A 16,956-nucleotide genomic window follows, 5' to 3' on the forward strand; every position below is an offset into this window, starting at 1 on the left:
CTATCTCTGATATAAACATAACATGGCCCTCTGCAGTTATACAGTGGGAATCTTAGTGAGACAGCGTCTGGAGTGTAGTGTGCAGTTTTGCTGTCCTAACTAAGGGAGGATTTACTCACCATAGATGGAGCGCAGCAGAGGAATGTCTGAGGAGGAGAGATTGTTTGGACTGCATTCACTTGCAGACTGGAGGAAGGGGGTTTGATGACTGTGATGAGCAGAGCTGGACAGATCAGAGAACACGTTATGGACGGAGGGTGGGGGGGTTGACAGTTTCAGGTGTAGGACGGAAATGAGACATTCCTCCGCTCAGACGTTGAGGAAACAGTTAGAGGTGGAGGCCAGGGCACTGAATGCACCCACGGAAGGCGATCGAAGGGGGCAAACTGGACAGAGTCTACGGGGGAGAGATTGTTGGCAAGACTGAGAGAGGTGTGGTGAATTACAAGTGATTTGTGAGCCACAGGGTATGGGAAGGACTTTGGGATTCTGGGATCGACAGTTAGAGGTGCATACAGCTGGTGAGAATAGGGATAGCTGCAGGCCATTCGGCCCCTCAGGCATTCAGGAAGATCCCAGCTGATCTGATTGGCCCATATTCCCCTTCCCCTGATAACCTTTCACACCTCCCTATCCCTGTCACCCCTCCACCCCGCTACACCCCCTCCCTATCTGTGTCACCCCCTCCATCCCCCCACACCCCCTCCCTATCTCTGTCACCCCCTCCGTCCCCCTACACCCCCTCCCTATCTCTGTCACCCCCTCCATCCCCCCACACCCCCTCCCTATCTCTGTCACCCCCTCCGTCCCCCTACACCCCCTCCCTATCTCTGTCACCCCCTCCGTCCCCCTTAACCCCCTCCCTATCCCTGTCACCACCTCCAGCCCCCTACACCCCCTCCCTATCTCTGTCACCCTCTCCAGCCCCCTACACCCCCTCCCTATCTCTGTCACCCCCTCCAGCCCCCTACACCCCCTCCCTATCTCTGTCACCCCCTCCAGCCCCCTAAACCCCCTCCGTATCTCTGTCACCACCTCCAGCCCACTACACCCCCTCCCTATCTCTGTCACCCCCTACACCCCCTCCCTATCTCTGTCACCCCCTCCAGCCCCCTACACCCCCTCCCTATCTCTGTCACTCCCTCCAGCCCCCTACACCCCTCCCTATCTCTGTCACCCCCTCCAGCCCCCTACACCCCTCCCTATCTCTGTCACCCCCTCCAGCCCTCTACACCCCCTCCCTATCTCTGTCACGCCCTCCAGCCCCCTACACCCCCTCCCTATCTCTGTCACCCCCTCCAGCCCCCTACACCCCCTCCCTATCTCTGTCACCCCCTCCAGCCCCCTAAACCCCCTCCCTATCTCTGTCACCCCCTCCAGCCCCCTACACCCCCTCCCTATCTCTGTCACCCCCCTCCAGCCCCCTACACCCCCTCCCTATCTCTGTCACCCCCTACACCCCCTCCCTATCTCTGTCACCCCCTCCAGCCCCCTAAACCCCCTCCCTATCTCTGTCACCCCCTCCAGCCCCCTACACCCCCTCCCTATCTCTGTCACCCCCCTCCAGCCCCCTACACCCCCTCCCTATCTCTGTCACCCCCTACACCCCCTCCCTATCTCTGTCACCCCCTCCAGCCCCCTAAACCCCCTCCCTATCTCTGTCACTCCCTCCAGCCCCCTACACCCCCTCCACCAACCCCCCCCCCCCTCCAATCTCTGCCAACTCCTCCAGCCCCTACAACCCTCTGGCCCTTACAATTTTCCAAGATCCTTGCTCTCCTCCATTCCCGGCCTCTCCTACATCCTCCTGATTCCTGTTCCGCCACCGTTGCTGCCTACACCTTCAGCTACCTGGGGCCCAAAGCTGTAGAATTTCCTCCCTCAATCACTCCACCTATCTTTGTCTCTGTGCCTATCTCTATCTGTCTGTCTCCCTCAGTTCTCTGTGTCTCCCACTCTCTGCCCCTGTCTCTCTCTCTCTCTGTCTCTGTTTCTCCCGTTTCCCACTATCTTGGCTCTGTCACTCTCTCTGTGTCTCTCCCTGTGTCTCCCACTCTCTGTCTCTCTCTCTCTCTCTCTCTCTGTCTGTCTGTGTTTCTCTCCCTGTCTCTCCCACTCACTTAGTTTCTGTCTTTCTCTCTATTCCTCTCTCACACACTCTCTCTGTTGTGCTCGTTCTCTATCTCTCACTATATCTTTCTCCCAGTTTCTCCCTCTCTCTCTCTATCTGTCTCTCACGCTGTCTCTGTCCATGTATCTCTCTCTGTCCGTTTCTCTCTATTTCTCTCTCTCTCCACCCCCCAACACTCTCCCTTTTTCTGTCTGTCTGCCTGTCTCTCTCAGTCTCTGTCTCCCACTCCCACCCTCCACCTCTCTCTCTCAGTTTCTCTCTGTCTCTCTCCCACTCTCTGTCTCTCGCATCTTGCCCTCAATCTTTCTTTTTCTCCCTCTTTTCTCTTTCTCCCTGTCTCGCTGTCTGCCTGCCTCTTGCCTTCTCTCTTTGTTCCTCTCTGTCTCTCGGTCTCGTCCTTTCTCCCCCTCTCACTCTCTGTCCATCTCCTCTTTCTGCATGTGTCTCTCTCTCTCTGTCTCTCTCTCTGTGTGTCTCCTCAGTCAGGCAACCCTTAGAAAAGACGTTTTGGTCAGCAGTGCTGTTCGATCGTTGTGTGGCTGAGTATTAAATGTTTGTTTTCAGCCTTTGCTGCAGTTCTTTGCAAGTTATTTGTGGAGCAGCGGGGGTGTGTGTGGTGTGGGTGATGAGCTGTTAGTGAGTTACTGAAGGAGCTCACACTAAGTGCACTACCAGCCCAGTATAGCCTGCTGTCACTGAGCTTTTAGGAGCAGCGGAGGGGTTACACTGCAGAAATGGCAGAGGAGACAAACATGGACCCCAGACCTTGTACCCATTACCACTTGGAACATCAGCAGAGCCTGTTTTCAAGAATTAAAAGCCCCCCCGCCCAACCCCTGTCGCCCCCCCGCGACTCAAGTTCCTTTGAGTTGGCTGGGGATTTCCGAACGCTGTTCAGCCAAGTGTGCGGTCATGATTGCAATGTCATAAATTGCGCAGCAAGATCCCACGGTGTGAGAGTGACGCGGATCACAGCGTGTTGTTCTAGTGACGTCAAGGAGAGCCAATGGCCGGGTGGTATTATCGCTGGACTGTTGACCCAGATAACGTTCTGGGGACCTGGGTTCGAATCCAACCCACGGCAGACGGTGGAATTTGAGTTCAATTTTAAAAAAATCTGGAATTAAGAATCTAATGATGACCGGGAACCCGTTGTCAATTGTCGGGATAAACCCATCTGGTTCACCAATATCCTTGAGGGAAGGAAACTGCCACTTTTACCTGGTCTGGGCCTACATGTGACTCCAGATCCCCAGCAATGTGGTTGACTCTTAACTGCCCTCTGGGCAATTAGGGATGAGCAATAAATGCTGCCCTGTCCTGCGATAAATACAGGGGTCAGTTTCTTTACCGGGTTTCCCATCCCCTTACGCCCGCCCCCCACAACTCTTTACTGTTCTCTCAATCCCAAGGGAATTTTTAACCTCAGGACCTTTGACATCCTCGGGGGCCCTTTCGCTCATTTGAGAGTTTGAGCTCCAAGGGAGAGTGAGAGAGAGAGAGGATTGGCGGGTCCCATGTCGATAGGCTGAGAGTGGGTTCGCCGTGGACACGCCGAAGAGTCCCACCCCCTCCCCCAAATTCCCGGTGCAGGGGGAGAAGGATTGTGGTGGGGGTCGGGGGTGGGGTTGCGGAGGACGGATCGCTGCGCCCCAGTGGACTCAGCACGCAAGACAGGTTAGCGCGATGGCGGCAGCTCTCGGGGTTGTTCGCCGAATGCTGTCTGAACAGCTTTCCTGCCGGGGACAGGCCGACAAACCTCAGTAAGGAGCATCTCTCCATCCACCAGAGCCTGACCTCCCCCCCACATCCCCCACCGTGGCGAGTGACGCGCCCTGGAGGAGGGGGTGGGGCACGTGTTGCTAGTCCTCCCCTCAGTGGCCGAGAACACCCTCGACCGTGTCTCCTGCATTTCCCGCAACCCATCCCTCATATCCCCATCCCTGCAATAACCGCCGAAAGAGAATCCCCCTCATCCTCACGTACCACCCCACCAACCTCCGGATACAACGCATCATCTTCCGACACTTCCGCCATCTACAATCCGACCCCACCACCCAAGACAATTTTCCGCCCCCACCCTTATCTGCTTTCTGGAGGGGCCACTCTGCCCGGGACTCCCTTGTCAGTTCCATACTCCCCTCCAACCCCACCACACCCGGCACCTTCCCCTGCAACCGCAGGAAGTGCTACACTTGCCCCCACACCTCCTCCCTCACCCCTGTCCCAGGCCCCAAGAAGACTTTCCATATTAAGCAGATGTTCACCTGCACATCTGCCAATGTGGTATACTGCATCCATTGTACCCGGTGTGGCATCCTCTACATTGGGAAAACCAAGTGGAGGCTTGGGGACCGCTTTGCAGAACATCTCCGCTCGGTTCGCAATAAACAACTGCACCTCCCAGTCGCGAACCATTTCAACTCCCCCTCCCATTCTTTAGACGACATGTCCATCCTGGGCGTCCTGCAGTGCCACAATGATGCCACCCGAAGGTTGCAGGAACAGCAACTCATATTCCGCTTGGGAACCCTGCAGCCCAATGGTATCAATGTGGACTTCACAAGTTTCAAAACCTCCCCTCCCCCTACTGCATCTCCAAACCAGCCCAGCTCGTCCTCGCCTCCCTAACCTGTTCTTCCTCCCACCTATCCCTTCCTCCCACCTCAAGCCCCAGCCCCACCTCCTACCTACTAACCCCATCCCGCCCCCTTGACCTGTCCGTCCTCCCTGGACTGACCTATCTCTACCTCTATCCCTACCTCCCCGCCTACACTCACCTTCACAGGCTCCATCTCCGCCTCTTTGACCTGTCTGTCTCCTCTCCATCTATCTTCTCCTCTGTCCGCCTCCCTCTTCTCTCCTTATTTATTTCAGATCCCCCTTCCCCCTCCCCCCATTTCTGAAGAAGGTTCTAGGCCCAAAACGTCAGCCTCCCTGCTCCTCTGATGCTGCTTGGCCTGCTGTGTTCATCCAGCTCCGCACCTCGTTATCCCAGTGCCAGCCTAGATGTTGTGCCTACCGTCAAAAGTATAATAAACCTCCTCAGCTTAGGTAAATGTTTGCTGAGATAACAAACACAAAGGCTGCTTTGTTGTTGAGCCTAATTGTTAGCCATGCTGCTTGGAAAGATCTTGATGCCAAAGTCCTTTTCCAAAGTGGAAGGCTGAGAGTCATTGCCTGATAATATAATACACAGAGACTGGTGTAAATGGTCTTACTGTCAGTGGCTCTTTGAATGAGCCTACCAAACGGCTGCATCCCCATGTTCTTTCCCCGTTACCCTGCAACGTCCCTTCCAAGCCCTGGTTCTTTTGAACGATAGCTGTTATCCTTTCATAGAATCTCTGCAGGTCCTTTGGCCTAACAAGTCCACCCTGACTCTCACAGCATCCCACCCAGACCCGTCCACCCATAACCCACCGAAACCAGACATCTCTGAACACAATGGGCAATTTAGTATGACCAATCCACCTCGCCTGCGCATCTTTGGAAGTGCAAGGAAACCCTTTCAAACTCTGCATTCCGACTTGTAACAGTTCACAGCAGGGGGATTGGAATAAATACGCCTCCCATCTGGCATGTGCCAATTAACATAGGTTTATGTCCTCTGTTTACTGGCCGTCATGCGAACAGAAATATTCTCCCTCTTATTTACTCTCTTCAAGGTCTTGCAGACAAATTTTCTGGGGATAGGTGGGATCATCCTGTGCATACGTCTTTCTTTAGGGGTGAAAGTGGGTGCTCTCTACGCTCCTTTGAACTCACGTACCCTGTTTGCGTCCCCACGTCAGTCCTCCATCCCTTCTGTGCAGATAGACATGTGGATGGAATTGGTTCTCGGTCGGGCTGTGGCACATGTAGACTTCAGTTCTATACAGTATTAGTGACTCTGCATCTGGAGTACTGTGCACAGTACTGGTCGCCACACCCCTGGAAGGGTCGCACGGTGCCTCAGTGGTTCACACCATTGCCTCACGGCGCCAGGGACCCGGGTTCGATTCCACCCTCGGGCGACTGTCTGTGTGGAGTTTGCACATTCTACCCGTGTCTGCATGGGTTTGCTGCGGGTGCTCCGCTTTCCTCCCACAACCCAAAGATGTGCGGGTTAGGGTGGATTGGCCGTGTTAAATTGTCCCGTAGTGCCTGGGGACGTGCGGGTTAGGGTGGATTGGCCGTGCTAAATTGTCCCGTGGTGCCCAGGGATGTGCGGGTTAGGGTGGGATTGGCCGTGCTAAATTGTCCCATAGTGCCCAGGGATGTGCAGGTTAGGGTGGATTGGCCGTGCTAAATTGTCCCGTAGTGCCCAGGGATGTGCGGGTTAGGGTGGATCGGCCGTGTTAAATTGTCCTATAGTGCCCAGGAATGTGCGGGTTAGGGTGGATTGGCCGTGCTGAATTGTCCCGTAGTGCCCAGGGATGTGTGGGTTAGGGTGGATTGGCCGTGCTGAATTGTCCCGTAGTGCCTGGGGACGTGCGGGTTAGGGTGGATTGGCCGTGCTAAATTGTCCCGTAGTGCCCAGGGATGTGTGGGTTAGGGTGGATTGGCCGTGTTAAATTGTCCCGTAGTGCCCAGGGATGTGTGGGTTAGGGTGGATTGGCCGTGCTGAATTGTCCCGTAGTGCCTGGGGACGTGCGGGTTAGGGTGGATTGGCCGTGCTAAATTGTCCCGTAGTGCCCAGGGATGTGCAGGTTAGGGTGGATTGGCCGTGCTAAATTGTCCCGTAGTGCCCAGGGATGTGTGGGTTAGGGTGGATTGGCCGTGTTAAATTGTCCTATAGTGCCCAGGGATGTGCGGGTTAGGGTGGATTGGCCGTGCTAAATTGTCCCGTAGTGCCCAGGGATGTGCGGGTTAGGGTGGGTTGGCCGTGCTAAATTGTCCCGTAGTGCCCAGGGATGTGCGGGTTAGGGTGGGATTGGCCGTGCTAAATTGTCCCATAGTGCCCAGGGATGTGCGGGTTAGGGTGGATTGGCCGTGCTAAATTGTCCCGTAGTGCCTGGGGACGTGCGGGTTAGGGTGGATTGGCCGTGCTAAATTGTCCCGTAGTGCCCAGGGATGTGTGGGTTAGGGTGGATTGGCCGTGTTAAATTGTCCCGTCGTGCCCAGGGATGTGCGGGTTAGGGTGGATTGGCCATGCTAAATTGTCCCGTAGTGCCCAGGGATGTGTGGGTTAGGGTGGATTGGCCGTGTTAAATTGTCCTATAGTGCCCAGGGTTGTGTGGGTTAGGGTGGATCGGCCGTGCTAAATTGTCCTATAGTGCCCAGGGATGTGCGGGTTAGGGTGGATTGGCCGTGTTAAATTGTCCTATAGTGCCCAGGGTTGTGTGGGTTAGGGTGGATTGGCCGTGCTAAATTGTCCCGTAGTGTCCAGGGATGTGTGGGTTAGGGTGGATTGGCCGTGCTAAATTGTCCCGTAGTTCCCAGGGATGTGTGGGTTAGGGTGGGATTGGCTGTGCTAAATTGTCCCGTAGTGCCCAGGGATGTGTGGGTTAGGGTGGATTGGCCGTGTTAAATTGTCCCGTCGTGCCCAGGGATGTGCGGGTTAGGGTGGATTGGCCGTGCTAAATTGTCCCGTAGTGCCCAGGGATGTGTGGGTTAGGGTGGATTGGCCGTGTTAAATTGTCCCGTAGTGCCCTGGGATGTGTGGGTTAGGGTGGATCGGCCGTGTTAAATTGTCCCGTAGTGCCCAGGGATGTGTGGGTTAGGGTGGATAGGCGCTAAATTGTCCCGTAGTGCCCAGGGATGTGTGGGTTAGGGTGGATAGGCCGTGCTAAATTGTCCCGTAGTGCCCAGGGATGTGTGGGTTAGGGTGGATTGGCCGTGCTCAATTGTCCCGTAGTGCCTGGGGACGTGCGGGTTAGGGTGGATTGGCCGTGCTAAATTGTCCCGTAGTGCCCAGGGATGTGCGGGTTAGGGTGGCTTGGCCGTGGTAAATTGTCCCGTAGTGCCCAGGGATGTGCGGGTTAGGGTGGGATTGGCCGTGCTAAATTGCCCCGTAGTGCCCAGGGATGTGCGGGTTAGGGTGGATTGGCCGTGCTAAGTTGTCTCGTAGTGCCCAGGGATGTGCGGGTTAGGGTGGGTTGGCCGTGCTAAAATATGCAGGTTAGTGTGGACTTGCCATGGGGGACATGGGGATAAGGAGTTTGGTGGGGGGGGGGGGCGAGGGTTGTGTTGTAGAGGCTGGAGGAGGTGACAGAGATAGGGAGGGAGTGTAAGTGGCTGGAGGGGGTGACAGAGATAGGGAGGGGGTGTAGGGGGTTGGAGGGGGGCACAGAGATAGGGAGGGGGTGTAGGGGGCTGGAGGGGGTGACAAAGACTTCCCTGAGCCCCAGCAACATTGAGCTTCGGTGATTCAGTTCCTTTTGCAGCAGAGCTTACAGTAGCCCTTCCTGAACTGGAGCATGCCTCTCTCTCTCTTTCCGTCTCACTATCACACGCACACTGTCTTCTAGTCACGTTGCCTGTCACCTTTAAAGTCCTGTTCAGTGACACCCCACACTATTTTTAGTAACCAGTCAGAAACTTTGCCACATGTGTCACAGAATTGCAGCTGCTCAGCAATGCTACATGTCCTGCAGAACAGAAACACTCCGTTCGGTTGAACCAGTTTGTAATCGCAAACCAGAGATAATGGGAACCGCAGATGCTGGAGGATCCAAGATAACAAAGTATGGAGCTGGATGAACACAGCAGGCCAAGCAGCATCTCAGGAGCACCAAAGCTGACGTTTAGGGCCTAGACCCTTCATCAGAAAAAAGGATAACACCCTTACTGGCGTAACATTCACAAAAGAGGAGGAAAACAATAAGAAACTGCCATTCCTAGATGTCACAGTAGAGCGAACAGCCAATGGGGAACTTCAAACCAGCGTCTGCAGGAAAACAACACATCCGGACCAAATACTGAACTACAGGAGCAACCATCCCAACACCCACAAACGAAGCTGCATTAGAACATTATTCCAACGAGCCACCACACACTGCAGCACCGAGGAACTACGCAGAGCAGAGGAAAATCACCTGTACAGCGTATTCAAAAAGAATGGGTATCCTATGAACACAGTCCACCGATTTCTCAGCAACAAACCCAAACAAACAGACAAAACGGGCCCAGAAACCATAACCACACTCCCCTACAAAATACCTTGCAAGAACTGTGACAAACACTACATTGGACAAACAGGCAGTGAGTCTAATTAACTTAATTCACCCTCAAACTGTCTCGCTGTGAAAAAAAAAGATCTCAATCTCCTCAAGCCCCACAGAATTATAGGGATTGCTCCAAATGTGGCCTTTCCAAACGTCCAATAAAACCTCAAACATGACATTCCCAACTCCTACACTCAAAGGGTCTGAGCGATGAAGGTAAGTGTGACCAACGCCTCCTTAACCCCCCTGTCTGCCCGTGACGCAAACGTCAAACAATTATATACCTGAGCCCCTCGTTCTCTCTGTTCTACAGCACGACCTCAAGGCCATACCATTAACTGTATAAGTCCTGCCCACGTTAGTTTCACCAAAATGCAGCTCCTCGCATTTACCCAAATTAAACCCCATCTGCCACCTCCTCAGCCCATTGACCCAATGATCAAGGCTATGAACCTTATCGACGTCCCCTCCTGATTTGACAAACCTCTGCAAGATCACCCCTCAAATACCCCATGCTCCGGTAGGCCTAGGCTGTATGGCCCTTCCTCATCAGGCTCCTGACTCATTCCTGGAATTAATCTGGAAAACCTTCTATGAACTGCTTCTAATGCATTGACTTACACATTGATATAGAATCCCTGCAATGTGCAAGCAGGCCATTCGGCCCAACGAGTCCACACCAACCGCGGGAACGACATCCCACCCAGACTGACCAATCTGTAATCTTAGGTAAACCTTCTTCACTCTCCACTCCACCACCCATTTTGCTTTTATCTTGCCTCCTAAAGTCTCGTCTGCCGCTCAGCCGATTTCACCTGCTATGACCACATGCCGTAAGAGGTAGATTGTAGTTTTCTGGTGGCTCCTCACCTTCGGAGTGCTGTTCGTGAATCATGTTGTCTCTGGGAATTCTGCTTTTGTTTTGGTTCGCTCAGTGGGGCTTGAGGAGATTGAGATCTTTTTTTTTCACAGCGAGACAGTTTGAGGGTGAATTAAGTTAATTAGACTCACTGCCTGTTTGTCCAATGTAGTGTTTGTCACAGTTCTTGCAAGGTATTTTGTAGGGGAGTGTGGTTATGGTTTCTGGGCCCGTTTTGTCTGTTTGTTTGGGTTTGTTGCTGAGAAATCGGTGGACTGTGTTCATAGGATACCCATTCTTTTTGAATACGCTGTACAGGTGATTTTCCTCTGCTCTGCGTAGTTCCTCGGTGCTGCAGTGTGTGGTGGCTCGTTGGAATAATGTTCTAATGCAGCTTCGTTTGTGGGTGTTGGGATGGTTGCTCCTGTAGTTCAGTATTTGGTCCGGATGTGTTGTTTTCCTGCAGACGCTGGTTTGAAGTTCCCCATTGGCTGTTCGCTCTACTGTGACATCTAGGAATGGCAGTTTCTTATTGTTTTCCTCCTCTTTTGTGAATGTTACGCCAGTAAGGGTGTTATCCTTTTTTCTGATGAAGGGTCTAGGCCCTAAACGTCAGCTTTGGTGCTCCTGAGATGCTGCTTGGCCTGCTGTGTTCATCCAGCTCCATACTTTGTTATCTTGGATCCTCCAGCATCTGCGGTTCCCATTATCTCTGGTTTGCGATTACAAACTGGTTCAACCGAACGGAGTGTTTCTGTTCTGCAGGACATGTAGCATTGCTGAGCAGCTGCAATTCTGTGACACATGTGGCAAAGTTTCTGACTGGTTACTAAAAATAGTGTGGGGTGTCACTGAACAGGACTTTAAAGGTGACAGGCAACGTGACTAGAAGACAGTGTGCGTGTGATAGTGAGACGGAAAGAGAGAGAGAGGCATGCTCCAGTTCAGGAAGGGCTACTGTAAGCTCTGCTGCAAAAGGAACTGAATCACCGAAGCTCAATGTTGCTGGGGCTCAGGGAAGTCTTTGTCACCCCCTCCAGCCCCCTACACCCCCTCCCTATCTCTGTGCCCCCCTCCAACCCCCTACACCCCCTCCCTATCTCTGTCACCCCCTCCAGCCACTTACACTCCCTCCCTATCTCTGTCACCTCCTCCAGCCTCTACAACACAACCCTCGCCCCCCCCCCCCACCAAACTCCTTATCCCCATGTCCCCCATGGCAAGTCCACACTAACCTGCATATTTTAGCACGGCCAACCCACCCTAACCCGCACATCCCTGGGCACTACGAGACAATTTAGCACGGCCAATCCACCCTAACCCGCACATCTCTGGGCACTACGGGACAATTTAGCACGGCCAATCCACCCTAACCCACACATCCCTGGGCACTATGGGACAATTCAGCACGGCCAATCCCACCCTAACCCGCACATCCCTGGGCACTACGGGACAATTTACCACGGCCAAGCCACCCTAACCCGCACATCCCTGGGCACTACGGGACAATTTAGCACGGCCAATCCACCCTAACCCGCACATCCCTGGGCACTACGGGACAATTTAACACGGCCAATCCCACCCTAACCTGCACATCTTTGGACTGTGGGAGGAAACCAGAGCACCCGGAGGAAACCCACACAGACACGGGGAAAATGTGCAAACTCCGCACAGTCAGGAGGGTGTGTTCGAACCCGGGTCCCTGTTGCCATGAGGCAGCAGTGCTAACCACTGAGGAGAAATTGAGCGGTTTAGTTGGATTCTCTCTGGTTTTGAGAGGAATGAAAGGAGGTCTAATTGAGGCGAAACAGACATGAAAGGAGGTTGATAAAGTAGATGTGGAGCAGATGTTTCTCCTTGTGGGGCAGCCTTGAATGAGAGGCCAAGGGTTTAGAATAAGTTTTAAAACAGAGATGAGGAGGACCGTCATCTGACGAAGGAAATCTGTGGGGCTCAGGTACGCAGAGAGCAGTGAATGCTGGAACGCTGAGTAAGTTGAAGGAGGAGATTAGCTTGTTTAACTCAATTTATTGGCAACAGGTTGCAGGGAGCGTGCAGGGCAGTGGTGTTAAGGCCAAGTTGAGATCAGCCATGATTGTGTTGAATGGCAGAACATCCATAAACGGGCTGAACGATCTGCTAGTTACTGTGTTCTAGTGTAAGTAGAGTCAGCTGAAACATTTCCCTGCTCAGTTCAGTTCCAAAAAAATTAATTGGATCACTTTCTGCGGAGGGACATTGGCAGCGCTAAAGGTGGGGTGCAGGGAGCTAGTATTGTCACGCCGGGACGAACGGCCTCGCCTTGTGCTGTGACCAAAGGACGGCCTTTCTGAGAAAAAGTAACTGGTCCAGTCTGCTTTCTCCTTGTATGTTCTTTCCACGTTCAAATTTCGATTGTCGGGAAAAACCCGTGTGGTTCACCAACACCCTTTAGGGAAGGAAACTGCTGTCCTTACCTGGTCTGGCCTACACTGTAGGGCTGGAAGAACACAGCAGGCCAAGCAGCATCTTAGGAGCCTTCCTAGACCCTTCTAGGCTCGAAACATCAGTTTTCCTGCTCCTGAGATGCTGCGCTACCTGCTGAGTTCTTCCAGACCCACAGCAATGTGGTTGACCCTGAAGTACCCAGCTGCTGACCATAATCATAGTCCTTGTGCCGTTTCCCCTGTTCCTGACCCCCTATCCCTTCCCTATTCATGTCCTTATTCAAATGTCTTTTTAAACATTGTACCAGTGTCTGCTTCCATCGCTTCCCCAGCCGTTCATTCCACACACGAACCGTTCTCTGTGTTTTAAACAAAAGGTTGCCCCTCGTGTCCATTTTAAATCTTGCCCCTCTCACCTTAAACCCATGTTCCTCTGCCTTTGGTAACAATGTGTAGGGCTGGAAGAACACAGCAGGTCGAGCAGCATCTTAGAAGCCTTCCTGGACCCTTCTAGGCCCGAAACGTCAGCTTTCCTGCTCCTGAGATGCTGCGCGGCCTGCTGAGTTCTTCCAGCCCCACACTTTGTTATCTCGGATTCTCCAGCATCTGCAGTCCCTGTTATCTCCTCTGCCTTTGGACTCCCCTACCCTCGGCGGGGAAAAGACCTTGGCTATTCACCTTATCTGTGCCCCTCACGATTTTATAAACCTCCAAAAGGCTTATAAGCTCAGCCTCCAGTGAAGAAAGGTCCCAACCTAACCAGGCTATTTTTATACCTCAGGCCTTCCATTCCTGGCAACATCCTGTTGTATCTTTTCTGAACCCTCTCCAGTTTAACAATATCCTTCCTATAACAGGGTGGGCAGCACTGGACGTTGAAACAAAAGCTCGGAATTTCGACACAGCCTGAGGGGCTCGGGAATGCAAATAGAGGAATTAGGAGCAGGATTAAACAGTCAGTCCATCTCCTCGAGCCCCACTGTGCCATTCACAATCGTTTTAGCTGATCTCGTTACTCCAGATTCTCGCCTCTTCCCCCGACAGCTTCCCTCACCCCCATCTCGCTTCAGAAGACTATATCTACCCCGGTCTTAAAAATATTCAAACTCTCGGCTCCCACCGTCATGGAGTTACAGAGTCATTGAAACTCAAAACCTGGTGATGAGCCACTCCCTGTTTGAAGAGAGCGGCCCTGACTTTGAATCGGTGATTCCCCCCTTGTTCTGGATTCCTCCCCAAGAGGAAACATCCTGTCCACAAGCCCTCCCTGTCAAGGCCCCTCGGGATCTTAACGTTCACTCAAGACTGGCAGTGTTTGATGGAGGAAGGGGGGGAAACGGTGTAGAGGGAGCTTTACTCTGTATTTGACCCTGTGCTGGCCCTGATCTGGCAGTGTTGAATGAGGGGGTACAGTGTAGAGGGAGCTTTACTCTGTATCTAACCCCATGCTGTCCCTGGGAGTGTTTGATGGCGAGGGGGAAACAGTGTAGAGGGAGCTTTACTCTGTATCTAACCCCAAGCTGTCCCTGTCCCTGGGAGTGTCTGATGTGGGGGAAACAGTGTAGATGAGGCTTTACTCTGTATCTGACCCTGCGCCGTCCCTGTCCCTGGGAATGTTTGAGGGGGTGGGGGGTGGGTGGACTGTGTCGCTGGGGGGAGGGGGCGGTGAACCTTGCTGTGCATGGTGTTGCGATGGAATGTAAAGAATAGAGGGAAAATAGGCCAGGCCGGAGAACTTTCTGGAGGAGGCTGTGATGGTGAATTCCGAGGAACCAGGAGACCATCAACTGTTGTGCATGAATCAGCGAGTCTATTCTCATTGAGTTAATGTCCCCAAAGGCTATTAGCTGAACACTGCTGAAATAACGCATGACCACACATGCACACACTCTCTCTCTCTGCTCCTAAAAGCCCACTCAAGCTGCCTTCGCTCCTTCATTCATAAAACTTGCAGAAGCTGTCTGAGTAGCTTCTTGTCATTTTTTTCTGTCTCCTCCACCCACCTCTCTCTCTCTCTCTCTCTCTCTCTCTCTGTGCTGCTGAGTTCCCCTCCCATTCGAAGCCTGTAGCAGCTTCTGTCCAGGAGTCATGAGAACCCGGGCTGTAGCTCTCTGGCCTCTTTCGCCCTGCTGCTGATGGAGATGTCTCCTCATGGATTGACAGAGCCCACGAAACTCCGAGGCAACAGACAGTCCAGGAGTCAGCCCTGCCCTGTCCCTGTGGCTGTCAGGCCCTTGCATGGTTGTACACCGCTGTTGCCTGTCATCTCTTGTGTGTGTGTGTGTGTGTGTGTGTTGTCGGACCATGAACCCTGTTTCGATCAGTGCAGAGGGTCTGCATTCTGGACTGTACAAGTCTCCTCGAGAATTCAGCAGAAGTTTTTGCTTTTAATCTGAGCCAGAGGGACCGATCAGTTCACCTGACTCGGGAGGGGAGGGGGGAGGTGTGCAGCGAGCGACAGATTTTAAACATATTGCAAGAAATATTCCTTTCCCCGACACCCACCATTGCCCCAACCACATGCGAAAGCAAGCGTACTCCAGCCCTCGCAGGCCGTCGTGTGTTTGAGCCGTTTGCGAGCTGGCTGGTTCTATTCGTAGGGGAGTTAACAGCAGATCCGAAAGGGGGCTGGGTTCAGACCCAGGAGGAGGCCGGAGCATGAGAGAAGGTTTGCCCTCCCTGGGTGAGTACAGCCATGGATTTACTGCATAGGAATAAATACAGTCACTTACACAACGACAGCGCGTCTGAGGCCGTCCATGGGGAGGCGCTGGTCCCTCCTTCCTCCTCCTCCTCCTCCCTGGCTCCTATACTGCCCCATGATGGGGGGGAGCTGTCCTCAGGGGCGGAGGACAGCCCCACCACCCTGTGCTCCTTCTTCCCGAGGATGGGTAACCTGAAACTCGCGAACCCGGCGAGCCTGCTGCAGTCGAAGGGGTTCCCCGGGGAAGCGACGACGGTGCCAGCCCCGGGCAGCGTGAGGCCTGGTGACTCAGGAGCTGTGCCCATCTTCTCTCCCTCTCGGCAGGACATGAACAGGCTGGGCTGCGGAGGAGGAGGAGGTGGAGGAGGAGGTAAGAAGACACGGGTGGAGGGCGGCCAGCTGGGAGGAGATGAGTGGACCCGGCACGGTAGCTTTGTGAACAAACCCAGCCGTGGCTGGCTTCACCCAGACGACAAGGTGATGGGGCCTGGCGTCTCCTACCTCATACGGGTGAGTGCCTCTGAGACTCTTCTGTGTAATACCATTCCCTCCCTCCCTCCCCAAACCCTCTGCAGCGTCTCAACTGCCCCCCTCCAGCTTCTCCTACATTGCCTGCTGTACTTCAGTTGCCCCTGCACCCCCTCCCACGTAACACCCCACTGCCTCCTCGTCTGCACCCCCTTCCCGATTTCCCCCCACTGCCTCCTCGTCTGCACCCCCTCCCACTTACACCGCACTGCCTCGTCGTCGGCACCCCCTCCCGATTTCCCCCGACTGCCTCCTCGTCTGTACACCCTCTCAATTGCCCCCCATTGACCTCCCGTCTGCACCCTCTCTCAATTACCCCCCACTGCCCCCGCGGCTGCACTCTCTCTCAATTACACACCCGCCCCCTCGGCTGCACCCTCTCTCAACTACCCCCCACTGCCCCTTCGGCTGCACTCTCTCTCAATTACACACCCGCCCCCCTCGGCTGCACCCTCTCTCAATTACCCCGCTGCCCCCTCGGCTGCAACCCCTCTCAATTGTCCCCCACTGACCTCCCGTCTGCACCCTCTCTCAATTAACCCCCACTGACCCCTTGGCTGCACCCCCTCTCAATTACCCCCCGCTGCCCCCTCGGCTGCAACCCCTCTCAATTGTCCCCCACTGACCTCCCGTCTGCACCCTCTCTCAATTAACCCCCACTGACCCCTCGGCTGCACCCCCTCTCAATTACCCCCCACTGCCCCCTCGGCTGCACCCCCTCTCAATTACCCCCCACTGCCCCCTCGGCTGCACCCTCTCTCAATTTCCCTCCACTGACCCCTTGTCTGCATCCTCTCTCACTTGCCCCCACAGCTTCCTCTTCTGCACCCTTTCTCAAAAGCCCCCCCACTGCCGTCTTGGCTGCACCCTCTCTCAATTGCCCCCCAACTGCCCCCTTGGCTGCACCCTTTCTGCTGGTTCTCCCTTCTTAGCTACACCCTGTTAATGCCTCCCTCCCCCACCGTCTCTCATTTCTTCCCTGCTCCCTTTCAGTCCCAACCCCCGGACCGTAAATGTTTCTCTCCACCCCAGTCATTTCCCCTGCACTAAACTCTGGCCAGTCTGTGGCAACTCACTCTCTGCCTAAATAAGCATGAGCTCTGAACAAACATTCCTGCTGACTGCAGTGCACTGTTTCACAGAACAGTTAGCATCCTGTC

The 16,956-nt window shown here is 54.1% G+C and overlaps 1 protein-coding gene across 6 annotated transcripts in view; it reads left to right on the top strand.

Moving 5' to 3' along the window:
• The window catches only part of shc1 (SHC (Src homology 2 domain containing) transforming protein 1), a 181,610-nt gene that overhangs the window by 104,950 nt on the left and 59,704 nt on the right, over nucleotides 1–16,956 (top strand). For 5 of the 6 annotated variants that reach the window (XM_059642998.1, XM_059643002.1, XM_059643000.1 and 2 more), the window contains one exon: nucleotides 15,593–15,778. In XM_059642998.1, coding sequence (XP_059498981.1) covers nucleotides 15,593–15,778 — 186 coding nt within the window. Of the gene's footprint in view, nucleotides 1–14,350; nucleotides 15,779–16,956 lie in introns of those variants that run through there. The other variant, XM_059642997.1, reaches the window with a different exon arrangement.

Source organism: Stegostoma tigrinum, chromosome 47 (assembly GCF_030684315.1).
Source record: "Stegostoma tigrinum isolate sSteTig4 chromosome 47, sSteTig4.hap1, whole genome shotgun sequence".
NCBI classification, from domain to species: Eukaryota; Metazoa; Chordata; class Chondrichthyes; order Orectolobiformes; family Stegostomatidae; genus Stegostoma; species Stegostoma tigrinum.